Source organism: Brugia malayi, assembly GCF_000002995.4.
Source record: "Brugia malayi strain FR3 genome assembly, contig: Bm_v4_ChrX_scaffold_001, whole genome shotgun sequence".
In the NCBI taxonomy this organism is placed as follows: domain Eukaryota; kingdom Metazoa; phylum Nematoda; class Chromadorea; order Rhabditida; family Onchocercidae; genus Brugia; species Brugia malayi.
The window spans coordinates 21663729-21685182 of NW_025062479.1; the positions used below are offsets into that span (position 1 = coordinate 21663729).

Here is a 21454-nt window from a genome sequence, read left to right on the forward strand (position 1 = left end):
TCCTCCTCCTCCTCCTCCTCCCTTTCTTCTTCTTCTCTCTCTCTCTCTCCCTCCCTTATTCTTCTACTCTTCATTTTTGCATTCCATTCATCAAAGAGCATTACTTCTTCCTTACTTTACTCTTCACTCTGGTCTTTCTGCTATGAGTCAGAAGTTCCATGTTCTTAGCCTTAAATCCAGAAAATAACCAGTCGGATGCATGTTCTATTGCAGTAAGAATAAATCATACAATGCATTTCTGCGTGTTGCGTGCTGCATACGCTGTTCCTTATGCATTCAATTCATTTTTATATTTTCATTAAATGAAGGAAAGCTTTGTTTCATTAACACTTCTTAAAATGATATGACATCATTGATAATAAATAGAATGGACATTTGTTCTTGTTTTTTTCTTCTTTTTTATCAATTTATATTAGATTTATTATCAAATTTTAGTTAGAAATCTGGAAGAGAATTATTTCGCTCGTTTTTTTTTTGTTTCCTTTTATGCTTTTTTCATTTCTTTTCTTGTTAATACAACTCTCCCTTTTCCTCTCTCTTTCTTCCTCCCTCTCTCTCTCTCTCTTTCCCTTCTTACAATTAATAATATATTGAGAAATGAAGTGGTGATTTTTTTTCAATAATTACTAAAATATCATAATTCAAATCAACTATTGATTCTTTAATATATATATGAAATACTTCGAGAAATATAATTGAACATAAAAAAAAGTATATACTATTTCAACTTTATTCTTCACCTGCAATTATAACTTTTTAAAATTGCTTTTCTAAATTTGATGAAGTTTTTAATTCATATAAGCAATGATTGCTAGTAGATTTTATCAATTTTTCATTTTCACAATAATTCCTATTATTACAAACTGTTTATTAGAGTTCTTATTTATCCACTTAAAATTTCAAAGTGATATTATGTGTATTTTCTCTCAACTTTTACTGCATACTTCATTAATGTTATTGTGTATTATGATACAAATAAATTGCTAATTGCTAATGAAAGTTATGAAAATGTGCAAAAGAGTTTAGAGAATATTTACATTGCATAATTGGAACATTATCAAATTATTTCAATCATTTCATTTTTTACAAGTAGAATTGCAAATATTTTATCCTCTCTGAATAATTTGGTTCTTTTTTTGTCTTTTTTATGTAGCTTTGTATCCATTTGTGTCTTTTTCATCCTTTCTTTTTTCCATATATTGCTCACTCATTTCAGTCTTGTCGAGAAACAGATGGAAGTAATCAAGAGTAGATTTATTGTAAATATAACTTTTGAAATTATTCTTTAATGCTTTATTCAGAAACATAAGTTTTTCTAAAGTATAACTTAACTATTAGCTATTTATTTGGGAGCTAAATTTTGCTTAAGGTGAATTTTTGTTTTTGATTATTTGACAATTGTTGGATTTTAAATTATCAGCTTACATTCATATATGCACAAATGAATTTATTTTCAGGATAATGAATGAAAGAAGTGTAAATAATAATTGGACGCAATCAGAGGAGTAACTTAGCAATCGGTGATAAAGTTGTTAGTTGTAAATTGCTGCGTGCAAATTTGTGATTATTCAAAGGTAATTAGATTTTTGTTCTTCTAAATGCAAATAGATTATTTGCTTCTTTCTCATTGATATTATCTCATGTTGGCACAAAGATTGAGTGGGTGGAATTAAATATGAAATCGAGAATCATTCAATAATACTATGCTGAGTTATGCTTTCGAATGATAAAATTGAATCTCTATCGATTATTTGAGGAATTTCTTTTTTCAAAGATTATTTATACAATGATTTTTCTAGCATTATATTTTTGTAATAATTAAAAAGGATTTAAATTTGAGAAATAGCATACTATGGCAGCAGAAGGACATAACGTTGATGCAACACTATTAGCAGTTGGTCGTGATCATGGCCATTACTTTGTTCGCAAAACATTTGGTAAACCAACATACTGTCATCATTGCTGTGATAAAATATGGGGAATGCTTACACAAGGATATGCTTGCGAAGGTTTGTTACAAATGTTCTGAATTTAAATTTCTATTCAAAAATAAGTATGCTCATTGTTTTGAGAATCGGAAGAAAACTGTTTCCAGAATGTTTCTGTAAATTTTCGGAACTTTTCGGAATGTTATGATATCTTGAAATTCTTTATATTCTATATTATAATTAACTTATATTATTATGTAAAGTTTTACCAATCATATTTTATATAATTACGGCATACTTTGAAAGGAGACATGTTTACTGAGTGGATTCTAATTAGATAATATTTAGTATAACTAAGTATACCTTGTTCTAAAGTTATAAAATGCGTAATTCTTTTTATAATGATTTATTAGGCAGTTATTTTATCACGAAAATTTTATTTTGCCTTACTTTGCCTTTAAAAATGTGTTTCAGTTTGTAATTTCATATGTCATGACAAGTGTAAGAAAACGGTTGTTTCATTCTGTAGTGGTGTTGCCTTGCAGTTGATAAAGGTAATAACTAATATCATCAAATGTAGCTAATGTTTTCTTAATAAACACCCGTCCATATGTTATATGTTTGACTTATTAGCGCTCATTAAATTCGTTTATGCTGACCAGATGTGATAGTTAGGCAAACTTCTAATAGCACATATTATCTTAATTTATTCTCAAATTACTTTGAATACATTGATACTAATGAATATTAACGATATATAAATCTTTTATGATTTACTTTTAATTGGATTGAAAAAGAAGAGAATTTTTACTAAGCAAAAAAATCTCGTCTCTCTTCTCGGCACAGTATCCTTACTTTTCATTGTAGTTTAATTTTTTGTAAACTCAAATCTTCATTCCGAAAAAATGAGATGTGAATACTAAACTTATGCTATTCAACTTCTCGTGTTATTCAATTGTTGAAGCTTCATTTGAGTTTTTTATATTTTCTTGACATTTGGACTCCTCTTTGCAGAATCCAGTCGCTCACACATGGTCTGAACCATCACATATCAAACGAAGGTTTTGCTGCGTTTGTCGCAAAAAAACTGATGATTCAGTGGCTGTTGAATGTGAAGGTAAGTTGTATTTTCAAATTAAATTTTGCATTTTTGTAGATGAAATTGCTAATGTTAACGCTTCCCAAACAATAAATTCGTTTTGTTAATCAAACCAAAAAAATTCTTTGCGACAAATCATCCATTCATTTTCCAAACCACAGTGAATAGAGATATTCCATTCTCTTCCATGAAATTTTATTCATTCACTTTTTGATTACTTTGTAGTTTGTGAATATTACGTGCACGTTGACTGTCACGATTTAGCAGTAAGTGATTGCAAGGAAGCTGCTACATATGTACCTAATTTGGATAAGGTATGTTTCTTTTTTTATTATCCTCTTGAGTGATTGTACTTAAAGAATTTCTCACTAATATCCAAATTCTGGATTCTTCTAACTTCTATCACAATTTGGTTAATGTAAATTCCGTTTCCGTCACATAATAATAAGTTTTATTGACTTGCTTTATTATTTTACATACTGACGACAATACCTGAAATAAATTTTATACTTTAGTAATATAATTCTATAGTCAAACATCAAATTCATTAGATATAAAATTTCGTGAAAGAGAGTTAGTGAGTACTTCGTATTTGATAAATTCTTTAAATTCAGAAATGTAAGAAGGCTGAAATATAGATTTGTTTTCAACTTAGAATGCAGCTTTCATATATATAAATGTCAAGAATATTTCTGTTGCGTAGTTGAAAACAAGAGGGAATAGGATGAAAGATGAGAAACTTATGCTGCAAATTTTACTTCTGGGAAATTCAAAGCTCTGAAAGCTTACTGGCTTTTTTCACTGCCAAAATATTTGGAAGCCAGTGGAAGGTAATGATTGGTGGAGTAATGAATAGAGAAGTTATTCAATCAGCTATCTTAATACTAAGTGATGTTTATTTACGTCATATGCTAAGTTGAAATTCAAATAAATCTTTTAGGATTCAAAAATAACTTATTTAGTAAAGCGCACACCAGTTTGTTTTCATCTTATTTTTTGAATTTTCAATCTTTTCTCTCCTCCTCTCTGATTTCTCAACATCTATGAATACATTTCTTCTTAAGAACAAAAATAAAGCCCTAGAGCTCAGGAATCAAAAGGCAGCCGAGAAGATGGGAATCAAGAAATTGATGTTTTTTTTTTTTTTTTTTTTTTTGTAGACCGTTCAATGAATCAAACTTTTCGGAAAAAAAAAAAACTGTTGGGATGGGACAAATTTATTATATCAAGGCAGTTTGAAATATCATAATTTTTCAATTTCAAACATTTTGATGAATTTGGTTTTCATTTTATGTGAGCAACTTTCGAACAATATTTTCATTTACAGTAGTAGGGAAAATGTTTCTAAATTAAATGATGCTCTGGATATTATTAGTATTCAAAATGCTACAGAGATGAGCTTGTTTATATGATGATTTTGAAAATTTCAAACTTTTTGTTTTTATTTATATAATTTACTTCAAGATTAAACCTTTGCTCTTAAATGCCTTTCTTTCAAATCTCTAATCCTTAATGATGGATGATGCAAACACATAATGCTTTTATGAAGCATTTTTTACTCTAAGCCATTTGTATTTTTTTGTCCGTTCTTCGATTTTTCCTTATTTTCATTCGATCATTATTCTGAATTCTTGATACTTAGATGCATATAGTAGTATTGCTACCAAAACATTCTCAAAAAATTCTTTAAAAAAAACAACTTTGTTTTTAAAAATTTTATTGTTTTTATCATAAATAAATTTAGAGAGCTAAACAGTAGTAGAATGAATTTAGCAGATTTTAATTTACCTAACGAGAATTTAAAAAAAACAAAGACAAAAAAAGCAACATAAAATTCCTCCATGAATTCATTTTAAGGAGTTGCAATCGTATCTTTCCTATTTTTTTCAGAATAAACAGGTACAACATCATCATATGAGGGAGGGTAATATACCACGCGATTCCAAGTGCGTTGTTTGCAGAAAAGCTTGCTGGTCGTATGAGTGTTTAGCTGGTATGAAATGCGCTTGGTGCTCTGCAACGGTAAGTTTTTCCTGAAAATAGTACCTTGTAAAAATATGTTGTTTAGGAATGAGTAATCAGGTATTTATCAAATTATAGGACCAAGTGCATCTTGATTCCTATTGTTTTTCCAGTTCTTAACTACTTTAATTTATATTTGCTAAGTGTTTAATCCTTTTTCATCTTTTCTCGATTTGTTTCGAAAGGAGTTATAAGTTAAAAAAAAGAAAAAGTTTTCTGAGAAATGTGTATCCACCTCTCAGGTGTATATTATGCAGAGCAATAAAAATTTTCTACAACAACAGAGGAGTTATTCAACGAAGAAACTAATGAAACCATAGAAAATAGTTGTATAAAATGATTGAATTAAAAGTCAAAAAAAAAAAAACTATATACGGCAGTTTGGGATGTAAAAGATTTGGAAATGATAAAATTTGATATTTATAGAAAAGTACGATGTTGATTTTAAGGCTCATGCTATCTGTTATCGTCAAATGTCTCTCGAATGTGATTTTGGTGCTTTAAAAAAGATTATGTTGCCACCCAACGCATTAACAATTCCAAGGACAGAACTTCCAATGAAACAGCTGCTTAACATTCAGGGAACTTATCTCGAAGGTTTCAACCAGCAACGTATACCTTTTTTTTTCTTTCAGCTAATTTGTAAAATTCGTATTTTATTCTGTTCATCTTAACTTTTAAAAAATTTTTTTGCAGAGTTTAATTTAGTAATGGCAAAAATTTTACAAAAGACCATTCAACTGATAATAAAGAATTTTGATCTAATGTTTTCTTTTTGATAAAGCTGTTATTTAGCTATTTTCAAACCATTTTCAAAATTTTAGCATCTTATAGAAAATGACTACCCTTTTCTTGCTATTTTTGGACTTTAGCATCATCACCAGTGAAAACACACCCAGAAGATTCTGCACTGAATTCACCAGATGAAGCAAAGGAAAAAGAGGACTATGAAAATTTGCGTATTTTTGATGGCAATAGTTCTCTTAGGAAACACGAGTATCGTACAGCTACTGTGCCAAAAACAGCCTCAATGCATCAAATACGAGTAAGTTAAAATATTTCACTTTTAAATTCTTTTACTAGTGATTTATTATCACTCTTGAACACTGAATGGCTAAAAAGAACGACTAGTTTATCAGAGATCATTGAAGTGATTATTTAAATATAACCTTCAAAATGTAACAAATATTTTTGTGCGGGTTTCGTTTAAAAAATTATAAACAATACAATATGCATGCAATGCTTTTATGTATTACTTATACTCATTAAAGTGTTGACTACTATTCATTTATTAGTTCCTTTTAGTTGCAATATATCAGGAAAAAAAAATAACGTCATGTTCCATTAGACAATGAAATTTTACATTGCAGTAAACTTAAAATTCACTTAGCGAAGTTTTCATACACAATGTACTCACATATGTAATTTTTATTAGGATGTGGCACTTAGGAGGTTTCATATCAGTGATAATCCTGATTGTTATTATGTCACACAAGTGCACAACGACAGTGAGTATTTTTGATAATTTTTTTTCTTATGGTATTTTGAATTTGATTGATTATTATGTAGCAATTTTTTAACTCCAAAAAGTATATATTACTTCTCAAAAAAATTTTCTAGTATTTTTTGTGTTGAAAAGTTTAAAATTTTCTTCAGATGGTGAGGAAGAATTGCTTGAAGATCCGTTACCACTGAGAAACGTACGGCGACCAGAAGGACGCCGTGCTCAAATTTTCCTTCGTTACAAAGATGATCCTGAAAAAGCAGTTGTTAAATTATATGGTGGTTGGCTTAGGTAAATTTTAATGATTAGTCATTAGTACGACATTAAAAATATTTCTTCTGTTTTTTGTAGCTTTGCTTAAATCATTTTGCGAAAAGCCATGTTTGTTTCAGCTGACTCTTTGCTTCCCATGATTTGAGTTATCCTTATCGACAAAATGCTTTTTCGGATCCTTTACATGAAATCCTGATTTAATTAATGCGGAATCAAATCGAAGAAGCACGTGACTTAAACCTTATCAAACTAAACTAAAATAAGCCTCTCTCTTCATACTTCGGGAAGATCGGGAAGATCTTGATATTTAACACTTCGAAAACAATGGAATTAAATAAAGTGCAATTGGTTATATTTTTTTTAGAGTACCAGTAACATGCTGTTCGCTGTTAGTTACAAAAGAAACACTGGTTCAAGATGCAGTGGCAGAAGCGCTGGACCGATTTGGATTGGATCGGAATTTTGCTAACCGTTATAATTTAATTGAAGTTTCGCTCGATCGTGGTGTTGCTGAAAGAACTGCGAATCCACAGGAAAATATGCTGCAGCTTGTGCGAAATTTAAGAAAAGTACAGCTTAGTATAACCTTTTTCTATAATTTTTACTTAAACAAAAGAACCTTTCATGCTTCGTTGTTATGGTAATAAGATAAACTATTCAATTTTTGAGAAAAGTAAAGTTCTTTGAACAGAATAATGATTGACAATCACTACGTCATTTCTGTTTTTGTTTTCTCTCATATTTCGTTCAGTTTTCCAAATTCCAGGATTCCTTGCGACGTTATCACGTTGTTCGTTTTTATATACAAGAAAAGGATGATCCACACGATCACGCTGTTTTTGTTGGTAATTTACCGCTCTCACTGGCTCAAAGACAATATGAAAGGATTCTTTTACGGCTACTAGGCGCTAAAGGTTATCATTTGCTTTTATTTCGGAGACGCTTCTACTTTGATTTATAGCTTTCTGTACTTTTTGTGTATTCGAGGTACAATTAAAGAAGTGAATTCATCCTAAATTTTCCCATGAGGATTTTTAAGTGATTTTGAATTCGTGAGCTGTGATAAATTTTTGAAAAAAAAAAAAGAAATTCTCTACGCTTTATATAAGCTTTATATTCTCTTAATTTTTGCTTTAATTTCCAGAAAAGCCTTTCACTGCTATCGGACCAATATATTTCGAATACGGTTCACTAGTGATTACATTCAATACAGCAAAAGCTGCAACTTCGGCTGTACAACGCCTTCAAAATGCGGTTTACGAAGAGAAGAAATTAATAGTACTTTGTCTTCCTAATGTGCAGGTTAATCGATAATAGATTTGTTGTTGTGATATGGACTGAAGTAAATTCAAACCGTAATTTAGTTTCCATTTCCAGTGTTTCATTTTCAGTTTTGAGCTCTTTATTTGTAGCACAACTATTAAGAAGTCGATTCAACTTCGTTGTTATATTACTTAAAGAATCAACGACTTCAGTTTATCAGAAAATTTATCTATTTCTGACTGACTAGAACAGTTAGAATTTTGAGAAATTTTATTGCCTCTTCAAAGTTCTTTCAGCCCCATATGTTATCACCCGATTGTGAGCCTCTTCTGGTGCTTGTGAATGTTAAAAGTGGTGGTTGTCAGGGAAGCGAATTAATTAAAGCATTCAGACGATTGTTGAATCCTTTTCAAGTATTTGATGTATTGAAAGGTGGTCCATTAGTTGGGTAAGCACTTCTTTCACTTTCATTTTGTTCATTGTAAAATATGAATGCATTTTTTGTCAGTTAATGAAATAATATGTTTTTATTAACAGTTGAAACGGCATGAAACAGATTATAATTTTATATTAAAATCTTGATTTTAGGTTGTATGTTTTCCGAAATGTTCCAAAATATAAGATTTTGGCTTGCGGTGGAGATGGTACAATTGGTTGGGTTTTACAGTGCTTAGATATTGCTAAACAGGTTATTGTTTTATTGATCAGATGCACAGCTGGAAGAAATTGAATCACAAAAGATCAAATATTCGAGTTTTATCAAACTTTAGTTGAAGCTTCCAGAAATTATTACTTTAAAAAGTATTCTTTCAGGACGCAGCATGTTTCTCCCCACCATGTGGAATTGTTCCATTAGGCACCGGTAATGATCTGGCGAGAGTTTTACGATGGGGTGGTGGTTATAGTGGTGAAGAGAACCCAATGGATATTCTTCGAGATGTTATTGAGGCTGAGGAAGTACGCTTGGATAGGTAGTTATTATTTTTGAATTGTTGAAATTATTTTAAAAACATTTGTAATTGACCACTGTTGCTATGAAAGTATTCCATATTATCAACTTTTGTCATTTCCATGTGTACAGCATGGCTTAAGTTTGGAAGAATTCAGTAATAGCTTGGTTATAATTTACAAGAATTTGAGAAGATTGCAGATGGGCAGTAGTTTTTCACGAGGAAGAACGTTCGCAACCGCCAACAACATCTAATGTTGAGCCAAGTCCTGATTCAGAGCAAATGATGAGCAATCCTGAGGACCAAACTTCAATGATTATAATGAATAATTACTTTGGAATTGGAATTGATGCGGATGTCTGCTTACAATTTCATAATAAGGTCAAGACTGCACTTGTTTACTTTAATTAAATTTTTTTTTTTTGATTCCTTAATCAAATTAAAATTATTTGTTTCATAGAAAGCTATTGTACATGGTCGAAAATAAATTCGCTAGTTAAATTGCTACTATTTGCTTTTTCATTTTTTGTTTAATTGAGGTTTTAACACAGTTATCTTTATTTTTCTGTATTTCAATTACTAGCCATTCCTATGAGAAATTTATGTGAAAATTTTAATATTTTGTGGCTGTTTTGTAGAAAGTTCCTGTATAAAAGTATTATTTTAGAGAGATGCTAATCCAGAAAAGTTCAGTTCACGTTTGTTCAATAAAACACAATACGTAAAAATCGGTTTACAAAAAGTATTCTTTGAAAGAACATGTAAAGATCTCTGGAGACGGGTTGAATTAGAAGTGGATGGTAAAGTAATCGAATTGCCATGCATTGAGGGTATCATCGTATTAAACTTACTCAGGTATGGATTTTTGTTTTATTTCTTTTTTTTTTTTTTTGCACTGTCTTTTTTTGGAGTTGAAAAGTGTGCAAAAATAAGGAAGATATTCAGCAAACTTCTATTTATTGTCTTCTACTTATTATTTATTTTGATTTTGATCGCCTATTCGGTTCTGTAGAACAATTTTTGAGCTTTTTATTTCTCTTTTCATATATCTGACACTAATGTACAACGAGCAATTTTAATTATTTTCATGAAGTACGAATAATTTTCAGCTGGGGGAGTGGAGCAAATCCATGGGGAACAGCAAAAGAAGAAGGACAGTTTCAAAAGCCGACACATTACGATGGTCTGCTTGAAGTAAGCTTACACCTTATTTTTACATTCTTTAATGTCCTAGCTGTCATTTAATTCTTTTTTTTTTTTCGGATTTATTGCTAATTTTATAAACTATAAAGGAATTATTTAATTGATGTATAATTTCATTCTTTTATATTTATAACACTCGAAAATTTTTTTTTTGAGAAAATTTATAGCTTCTTTATTCCTCTCCAAATGAAAACTAGTGTTGTCCTTTACAGTTTTGTACAAATTTCACTATTTGTAGGTGGTTGGTATCTCAGATGTCTCTCGATTAGGTCTCATTCAGTCCAAACTATCAGCCGGCATTAGAATCGCTCAAGGAGGAAGTGTAAGTCAATTTTCTATTGAAAAAATATTGGCTTGTCCCAATTCGCGCAACAGTAGACAATAAAAATAGAAGTAAACACTTTCCCATGTTTGAACAATTTCGGTTGTCAGGTCTATAGATTTGAAAATTTGTTTGCTTCTATTGTCAACTAAAACTGTAGAGATTATTTGTCATTCAGCGCAAACAATAGCACGATAATACGATATTTACAGTTTTGAGGGATTTTTGCATTATCAGATCACTCCGCACCCGCTTATTGATCGATTTGTTAATTTTAATTGAAATTTAATTAAAATTTTGCCCAAGTTAATTTAATTGAAAAAATTTAATTAAATTTTGCCCAAGCCCAAGTCTTTCGAAATCTTTTGAGTGGGCGCAGCTATGATTATAGATAATTCATATAGAAGTGCTGTGCTGTTCAAGAAATCAAAAATGCCCTGTATACAGTTTTTTTTAGGATAGGACTATCAACTTCGAGATTTAAAGGACTTATTTATTTTTTTTTCTAAATATAACCTATCCATTCTTGCAGATACGAATCACAACGCATGAAGAATGGCCAGTACAAGTGGACGGTGAGCCGCACATACAACCACCTGGTACTATAACAATTTTGAAGTCTGCCCTTAAAGTAAGAATTTCTTAATTTTTATTTATTCGTGAAATTATTGTGTAGGGAAGAAAATTTTTGAATTTTTGAGCTTAGTAGACACTTTTTTTTTTTTTTTTTTGGAGGATATTAAACATGATCACAAGAAATTAAACTTTGTTTACTCCTGCTTCGTATTCTTTTTGCTTTTGCTTTTTTTCATCTTGCTTCACTTTTTCTTTTTAGATAATCTTCTTACTGAGGTATTAATAATTACCACTTCCAAACATCATCACTTGCAAAATAAAATAATATTCCCAAAATAACTCTGAAGTTTATACACAATTCACGAAAAATCATGATTGATTTCCACTATTTTATTTCTGTTCGTGGATAACTTCATTATTTGTTATTCATTTTCTGATGCATGGTTTTCCTATAATTATCTTAAGCCAATCTTTTTTTTCTTTTTTTTTTTTTTTTTTTTTTATCAGTAGTACCCAAGAAAACTTCATATTGTTAATAAAACTAAAGCGAATAAGTCAAATAAAAGTTGGATTACGATCGAGTTCTTTGAACTAAAGCGAATAAGTCAGATAAAAATTGGCTTACGATCGGGTTCTTTGACTTATTTCTTTATAATCTGTACTCCTCAATATGTAGCTTTAAATAGATTTTTAATCGCATTCATTGAATGAATTTTGAAATCTGTCGTATCTTTGTGTCAAATATAGAAAGCAATGAGTAGATTCAGCCAAAGAAAGAATTACGCACTTTCCTTGCTCAGTTTCTCGGTTTAAAACTGGAAATGAATATTTTCACTCGCTTACATTTTGCATATATTTAGGCTAAAATGTTGAAGAAAGCAAAGAAATCACGTCGCAATGCAACATCTTCGTCAACAAACGTAGCAGCAGCAGCAGCAGTTCGGCCAGTTCGGAATGAAGCTTCACCATCTTCATCACGGATCCATCCCTGCATACTCTTAAATATTGATTCCGGTCCGTTGATGCACGAGAAAAGTACAACCGATGAAGCGCATTCTGCTACTGCAAATGGCGATGATGATGATGATGAAGAAGGAGATGCTTTTTTATAATTTGTTGGTATTTATGTGTAGGGAAGTAAGCAATTCATATCATATGTAACCCAACTGATGCTATACTTTTTGCAAAAAACATTGACTGCTTAAATTGTTCCTCAAATTGTTCAACACTGTAATATCAATACTAAAAAAATGAAAATCTTTTATAAGCACTTGTGAAATTCTCATATTCACATTGCAGGTGAAGTGTGAATTTTTGAAGATATTTGTGAGACCATTTGACGATTAATATAATGCAAGTGTTTTTCTTTGTCGATATATTTTTCTAACAAAACAAAATGATTGGTTACGGGATAGCTTAGAGTAAGATTGAGAAGATCCTTTCTATGAGCATTTTTTATCTTTTGCAAGTCTAATTCTTCAAAGGCATGACCATTCGGCTAGGATCTAAAACGAATCAATTTAATGGTTTATGAGTTCTTAGTTTTGTTTTGAGATCAAATATTTCTAAGGAACATTCAATTAGTCTTATTATTAAATTTATGAGAGTGAAAATAATTGAATAAGGGAATGAAAGGCATGGTTACACAATCTGGGATATAATTTTATCACATTATTAATGCTTTCTTATTTCTTATTATTGGATATAAATATAAACTGATAGATTATGCTGGAGAATATCACCGATATTCTTCAATATGTCAATAGTTTTCCTAATTCTTCAATCTACTTTATGAGTTTAAACTTTCTGCGAAGTCTTTTAGCTTCATTCCTTGAATCCATTGAGAAATTTGGAAGTTTTTATCGGTTAAAAAGTATGACGTTAACATATGATGAATCGTAATTTAAGACAACAGTTTTGAATTTATCTGTTAGTCATTTATGATTTCTTAGCTAGTTCTCTTTTTCTTCTTACTTTCCATTATACCGGTTTATGTTCGGTTTTTTCTTGTAGTTTTTTCTTAGTTTGTAGTTTTGTTTGTTGGTTTGCTTTTCCTCTTTCTAGTGATATATCAATTTATCGTATTCTCGTAAACTCTAGATATGGAATTCTGAAAGACTAATCTTTCTAAATATTTTATATTTATGTGGACTACGGGTTTCAGTAAATAAATTTCTCAAAAATGTCATTTCTATCCGAAGATGTATATATATATATATTTTTGAAGACTCCATATTTTTAAATTTAACCTCGTCTCTTTGTAGATTATACTGATATGAAAATATGGTGATAAAGTAGGAAATTCATAGGAAACCTACGCTGATATAGAAAAGAATGTTTATTTCTCAATTCAATTTTTGCTTCCTTCTAGGAAAACTTTTCCATTCGAAGAATTGCCATTTATTCCTCAAAACTCCAACTAACAGCACTGATGTTTATTTTTCGAATCAGATTGCATGTTTTCCTTTTTGGTAAAATTTTTCCTCACTTTTATGGTGCTCATTTCGTGTCAAAGTTTGAAGAAGTTGAAATGAAGTTTCAGATAAAAAATATTTGTTCTTCATATTTATGCTTTTAAGATTATCTTAGTTCATGAATGAACCTATCAATTAGAATTTTTTTTTTTTTAATATTTAAAAGGCTTCGATTTATGTATGCTTCTTAGAACTTGACTTTCAGTGTACATTGAACTATTATTGTTTATGAAGATGACAGCATAGATGCGATTTTATGTCTTTTTAGGTGAGTGGGACTGTAATGATTATTGATCAGCTGTGATATAAATTTATTTTCATGAAAGTGATCATTTGAGAATCTGTGATTATTTTCCATCCCATTTTTTTTTTTTTTTTTTTTACACATAAATGTTTTTAATCATTGTTTTTTTCAAGTAAAGATTACCAATTTTTATTAATCAGTTCACTGTTTAAAAAAATTTATATAGACGAAGTAGGGAAAATTTTGAAGTATAAAAATTTTTATCAATTTGTCTGAGAATGTATGACCACATAGTATTAATAAATTGAAATGATTTTGCAATAAATTAAAGTTAGTAATTGAAATTAGTTTGCTTTATTACTACATATTCTATCTTGGAAGCTATGCGGCATGTTTATGACATTGAGTGATTTTTAAATTTTAAAATTATAAGTTTAGAAATTAAAAGAAATTTCTTTAAATTTGAATTATCCTATGCCTTTTTGTTTGAATTACCCTATGAATTTGATAATTCCGGACGAAAAGGAGACAACATCTGTTTTCATACATAATATTGTTGTGAAGGACCGAGATTTCTAGTTGAAAAAAAAAAGAGAAATTATTACATCATTAATTTTACAGAGAAAAGGATGAAGAAAAAGAAGTAAAATAGGAATGTTTAAGACAAATTGGTAGAAAACAAATTCCTTGCAATTTTGAGAACTCTGAATTTGTCATATGATTCTATCATTTTTGAGATAGGAAAGATATTATTATAAGAATTGATTAAACTGAGGGAAATATTTGTTGAATCATTCATATTGAGCTTATCATATCATTTTGTGAAGCATCGATTTGTTGCAAAAAAATTTTAACAACTGCTAAGGTATGAGAGTAATGCAATAATATAACAAATTTAGTAGTCTGAAAATGGAAGTTTGTATATGTTAAAATTTATAGTATATTTGATCGAATATTAAGGATTATTTGTTTGTTGCTAAAAGAAAAGTTCTAAACTGTTGTAATCTATAATTTGATAAAAGAACATTCTCGTATAATTCAAAATAATTTGTCATTTTCGAGTGAAAAACTGAAGAGTTGAAAACATCTTATGTAGATCAAACCCATAGCGCCAAGCCCAGTCATTCTTGATCCTTAAACTTTCTCTCAATTGCTTTCACGAAAACAATTATAAATTTATGAAAATTATCAGAAGACTAAAGTCATTCCTTAAAATCAACTGCAATTAAACAAAATTAAACATAAAAGCGAAGCAACTGAAAACATCGAATGTGAATGTGGACATTTGCGCCAAAAGTATGGATGCTTAAATCGGTAGGCAAGTGTTTGTAGATAGGCCTTTATTCTAGTTATCAAATATGAAATACCAAATGAATGAATTTAATTCATTAAATATTTGAATAAATAATTTTTGAACTGATAAAATAAATTTTAGTCTTTTGTGTTTATTCCACGATCTGATTGTTAATTTCCACCAGAAAATATCAATTTTACAGGGAAAAAACTATGACAATAAAAATATGAATTTATAAGCAGAAAACACTTATAAATTAAGTATTGATTAAAGCATTGATTTTTTAATCAAAAAAAAAAATGCAACTTCCGTGAGGTATAATTTACTGTTCTTACTACCATAAAGATTGATTGATAACAAAAATTTTAATTGCCTTTAAATGAAAATTGAAATCCTTTAAAAAGAAAGTTCTAAATAAAAGATAACCTAAATTGAAAATTTTGATTTTACTGGTTTTTTTTATAAATTTGGTCAGAAGGTTTTAAAAGAATTGAAAAGTAAGATAAAAAATTAGAAATATTTGAGATAAAATATAAGTATTAATTAATAATAATATCTAAACTATTTTTTTTTGATTCGGTTCAATGAATTCAACAAATACATAAACAAAAAAAAAAACTGAAAAATGGATATCGCGTGAGAAGCTAATTTGAAGCTAACTTATTTTCAATAGTGATTTGCATAGAATTATAAAAATAAAATTTGGTCAAAAAAGTACTACGCAATATCATCAGAAATTCATTTATGAAAAGAAACAAACAAACAAACAAAATTCGAAAATTTCGAACGATTCATTCATTCATGTGTTAATTTTATTTAATTTTTTTAAATTATAATAACTAATTTTTAATTTCATCTTCAATAATTCACAAAAAATCTTCTAAAATACAAACAAGTCAACAAATTTATGAATAAACAAATTTTATTTGTTAATATTAGCCTACCATTTGTAACTATTAGCTATTAGTTTTGTTTAAAATTAAAAACTAAGTTTAACTTTAAGTCTAATATTTAATAGTACAAATGATACTATTAGTTGAAAAGCTTACGTAAGCATTCGTTCAACTTTTGTTTACCTTTACTATTTCACTATTTTGTGTAGAGAATTCTTTCTATCATCTATCTATCGTCCCTTTTCTGTTTTTTTTTTTTTTCTTCTTTTCCTGAATGTCATTTCATCCTTTTTTGTTATTCGTAATGCAAAAAATTTTTCAAACATTCTCATATCATTCCTTTCTTTCTTTTTTTTTTTGCTTCAATCGTTTAAATTTATTAAATTATTCAGATTCTCTACTGGAAGAAGTCAAATAACACATTCTGATCTTTTAATTTGAGATAAGATGGAGATTAAAATGAATATGCAATTAATTAATTAATGCATTTAATTTATCTATCCAAAAAGAAAGAAAAAAAAAAGCGAAATATCCTCTGATTAAACATTATAGATGATGCTTATATCTATGCTTCATTTTAAACATAAAATAAAATTTGCATCGTTTATTTATTTTATTTTTTTGATTTCTTATTTTAGATGAGAATTTCAAGTTAGAAATGTTTGTTAGTAAAACTCTAATACATTTGAAGATTCTTTCTTCGTCATTTCATTACACCAAACTCTAGCTAGCTAGCAAGCTATTTTCAAAATATTGATTCACTCACTTCAAGCTACTACCACATGGTTGAATGTTGTTATATGTTCTCCCTTTGATGCTGTTGGCCATTCCTTCCTTGACAATAATGATATGTTTTCAGGCTTTATATTCATTCTCTAAAAATTTTTTTTTTGAAAAAAAAGCTCTCTGAATTTCTAGTATTCTTTTCTTTTACAAATCCTACAAATTATCATTTCCATCAGATAAAAAAACGGCCAATAATGCTTGAGGGAAAAGTAAACAAATTGAAATTTTATATTTAGATTTTTACGAAATTCTATTATTCTATAATGTGAATTTATACTAAAATTAAACTAAAATTTAAATTAAATTATTTTTTTGACTACGTTTAGATAAATGAATAATCAGGAAGTAAAACCGGATCGATTGTTATTTATTGCTGTTTTTTTTATTTTTCAGAAATGGTTGACTTAAAACAACAGCTTGATATGTTAGACTATCTTGGCCCGATTGCTGTTTGGATTTCATTCTTCTCCATAACATTTATAATCTCAGTGACATGTATTTTATGGTGTTGCGTATCTGAAACAGATGACAAAACTGTTTTTGCTAAGGTTTGAAAGTTGGAACATTCATTTACAAAAATTGTTATTTGATGATAAAATTGAATAATTGATAAGGTTAATTTATATTTAATTTCTTTCATTATTTTATACTTATCTATCATCTTTGTCCATTTAAAAATTCCTTCAAAATTCTCTTCTCGATAAACATAATCTGATATAGTACTATCCCATACAAACTTATCACTGTAACTTTCAGAAGTTTCAATCGAAATCTTCTGAATCATTTATTCATATCCTTTTTGATTATTACTTGAGAAATATTTAGTAGTAAAAGAAAAAAAAAATTTTTTTTTCCAATACGCAACGAGAAATCTATGAAATAAATTTCTAATTTTTATTTATCAGATCCAATAATTAAATTAGCAGAAATTTTCATGAACTCTTGTAACAGAAATTAAATTTTCTTTACAGAATTACTTTTATTAAATGCTTCATCACTCAGTGACAGAAAAATTTTAATCTTATTCAAAAAAAATTTTGATCCTTTTAAGAGGTGAATTTGACTTTGAAGACAATCTTATTTTCATCTCACAAATTTTTATACATTATAGCTTTTGATATTTAAATTACTTCTGATATAGAGAAAGCTTGATAGTCAAAATTTCGAATTTCGAGATGGCTTCATTTTTATGAAATGACGTATGCATAATTAGCATTTTCTTTTTTTTTTGAAGTTCTATAGATTTCTTTTTATATTCTTGAATTGCTTTCATCGTTTATCCAATGGAACTTTTTGCAATCATTTAGCGTTTTTCGTTATTCCGGAAATTTTTCTTTTTTTTTTTTATACGTATACAGAGAAGTTCACTCTATTTTTGCATTTTTAATTTGCTGCAGATTTCCGAAAACTTAAATAGTCTAATTAAACTTCTCTTCCCTTTTTCTCTCATCGGATAGCATTAATAGTTCAAAAAAAAAAAAAAAAAAAAAAAATGATTTGATTGGAATATTTGCTAAATTTATCAATCAAAAAAATATGAGCAAGAATTTTCAGACGATATTCATATAGCACTTTTCGTAAATTTAATTCTCAGATTTCATTTTTTCTTTAGCCTCTGATTACTTCAAATTATTTCGACTAATTAAATTTTAAAAACTGTTGTTTAGATTAATTTATTACAGCTATTCTTATTTATTTCAGTGGGGCATGGGACCAAGGCATCAACTAACCGTCGCACAGCAAAAATATGATTCAACTTCAACTCATAAAGCTTTATAAAATATAAATGCATTGGATTAGTTTAATCTCACCTACTACATTTGATTTATTTTAACTTTTCATCCTAAACTTTCATTGTTTGTAATTAAAATTACTTTTTCCTTCCGTTAATAAAAAAAAAAAAAAAAAGCTTAATGAATAATGGAAATAAAATAGTTTAGAAGATAATAGCAATAGATAAGTTATAACTGAAACGAATATTTTTATTGATTTGAAGCAAAACTGAATTGGTGTTTTTTGATAAATCATTGAATCAAACAATGTTAAATCATATTTGCAATTTATGTTAAATATGAATTTTATGGCTTAGTCGATAATTTCATTTGTGCTATTAATTTCAATTAAAATAGTTAATTTTATAATTTCTATCTTTCATTATTTATTGTATATCATATAATTTATACATTGTTATTCAAAAAAGAAAAGTGTTTTTTGTTAACACTTATCAAGGAGTATCATTTGACAAAGGTTAATGATGTGATAGCAAATTAAGCAAGTGTTGAGATTAATCAGAATTTGGCTGATCTATTTTTGCAATATTATTTATGATAATTAGTCATTCCAAAAGTTGCTTTATTTTTTTTTTTTTTTTTCATTTGCTTGTTTATTATCATAACTGATAACGTTTATTTGATATAGAAAAACAATAAAGGATAGGGTTTTCGCTTATTGTTATTTGCTAAAGAAGTTAGCATTATCATTTATTTTTAGACCATTTGCAATCTGCCAATTAATTAATTATTGCTTAATATAAGAAGTAAATGTTGAAATTACTAATCCATAACAGAAAATTAAAAAAAAAAAAAAGTCGATTTTTTCTTTCATGTAAATGATCTGTTTACACTGAAAGGTAGTTATTATATATTTCAAACTTTCATATGTGTCTTGAAAATTCCTAGTGAATAACAGATAAAATTTGATGTTCTAGGAATGATTTTAACTTCTGCATCTTCTTATTATTTCATTTTATTTAACAAATACTTTTAAAAATTTTTGATCTTTTCATTCGGCTAATTAATTGCTTAAATTTGTTAATTGCACAAATAATGCCAATATGGACTGAAAGCATTCAAATTACAAACATTCAGCAAAAAATATATATGTATTAAATGAAAAAACCAAGTGATTTAATAGTATAATAATCTGAATTTACGTAGTAGTTGCACTATCGTACGTATGCAAACGCATATTTACGAAACGTGTAAAATTTTCACGTACGCTTTTTTTTTTTTTTTTTTTGTAATCATAGATTCGAAATTATTGATACGGCTATTTGATTCGTACTGTAATGAAATATCACATCATAATAGTCATCAACCTTTGAGAAGAGCCAAAAAATTCAGTAATCTGCGATGTATTATTTGTTTGCTTTTATTAAAATTTACTTTGCATCTTCCTTAGCAATTAAAAATAAATGGATACAAAATTTAAAGAATATGTTTGATTTTACTAATATTATATTTTAATGAATGGTTTTTTACATTTCCAAAAATAGGAAAATTTTGAAATGCTTCCGCTAATCTTAGACTTTCTTCTTCTTATTCAAATGTAATTCATAAGATGCAAATAAAAGTTTCTGTCCAGTTTTTTTTTTTTTTTTATTTTATTTTTAAATGATTAAAGCTATTTGACAGGATGGCCAATATACTTCACTCTAGTCATTCCTATTCTCTCTAACGCTTCTGTGTCAACAATCATGGAATGCTAATTTTTTTCCTTTTTTTCAATTATTTTCATCGCTTGCATCGAAAGCATCCCCTTTTCATAATAGCAGTAGTAATAAATGAGCATACAGAGTACGATGTGGTTGAGGATATTCTCGTCTATCACAACAAATATGTTTGATTAAAGAAAGATGAAATAAAGAATGCTATGAAATTGAAATTGATTAAATGATTCCATCGATCATATGAATCAAACTAACAGTTTTATGTTTATGTTATGAAGAAATGAGCTAATGTTAGCAAATCACTTTGTCATGTATCATTGAATATTAGTATCAACAAACCTGAATGATTCAAAAAGATTTATTTTTAATTGTCATTTTTGAAAATATTATGTTATATGCATTAATCTATGTTATTATTATTTTTTTTTGCTTCTATTTCTCTTTTTCTTTAAAAAAAAAAAAAAAAAAGGAAAAAACTGCTTGAAAAATTTGTCTTAAAATTAATTATTATATATATAGCATATGCCACAATTTTGTGTCGCCAGCTGATTAATAACCATTGTCACATGAACTGAAGCAACAGATATATCACAAACGTTGATAATAATTCAATTTTATTACCTTTTTGTACTCCTATATTATTTGTGTTATAAAAACAGCAAAAGAAATAAAATTATCCAAACATTCTGCAATAAAGTTGGTGCTTTATTTGAATTCATAGCTAGAAGGAAAGAACGATTGAAATGAGCAGATCGTCTCGAAAATATGCTAAAAATAAACTTTAAAAATGTCCAATAAACTGAAGAAAACACTTTCCATCAATTAGATCATCAAATAGCATTTTGATTATATTTTAATGATTTGAACAACTAATGCCTTCTTTATAAACAAATCCTCAACTTTCAATGGGAGAAAAAATAAACACATTGTTTGGTACTGTAAAGATCTGATACTATCGTCCGGTACCGTAATTGGTTTGATACTGTTGTTCGATACTGTAGTGATTTGATAGAACAGGAGTTTAGCAATTATGTATTTTAGATTTACATTTTTCGACTTTAATTATAACTTAAAAAAAATTATATATCGAATGATAATTTATTCTTATTTTGCATTAAAAACTAGCTGCTTCAATAAAGCTGTTGGATTTGTAGAACTAAATTGAAGGAAGTTGA

General features: G+C 28.2%; 2 protein-coding genes across 2 annotated transcripts; both read left to right on the forward strand.

The window, feature by feature from the left end:
* Positions 1 to 1852: 1852 nt before the first annotated feature.
* On the forward strand, positions 1853 to 12252 carry Bma-dgk-1 (diacylglycerol kinase, putative; the record flags this gene model as incomplete). Its single annotated transcript, XM_043075679.1, has 21 exons — positions 1853 to 2009; positions 2403 to 2482; positions 2943 to 3045; positions 3253 to 3341; positions 4918 to 5049; positions 5499 to 5661; positions 5922 to 6094; positions 6485 to 6557; positions 6706 to 6844; positions 7191 to 7395; positions 7593 to 7740; positions 7971 to 8128; positions 8386 to 8537; positions 8678 to 8777; positions 8903 to 9060; positions 9240 to 9420; positions 9707 to 9894; positions 10149 to 10233; positions 10481 to 10564; positions 11097 to 11195; positions 12001 to 12252. 21 exons carry the CDS (start codon positions 1853 to 1855, stop codon positions 12250 to 12252), a joined length of 2919 nt encoding a protein of 972 aa, XP_042931613.1.
* Positions 12253 to 17226: 4974 nt separating this feature from the next.
* Bm2332 (Uncharacterized protein) lies at positions 17227 to 18610 on the forward strand (the record flags this gene model as incomplete). The annotated part of the gene is made up of 2 exons (XM_043075680.1): positions 17227 to 17379; positions 18533 to 18610. The coding sequence occupies 2 exons, from the start codon at positions 17227 to 17229 to the stop codon at positions 18608 to 18610; spliced, it is 231 nt and encodes a 76-aa protein (XP_042931614.1).
* Positions 18611 to 21454: the final 2844 nt, after the last annotated feature.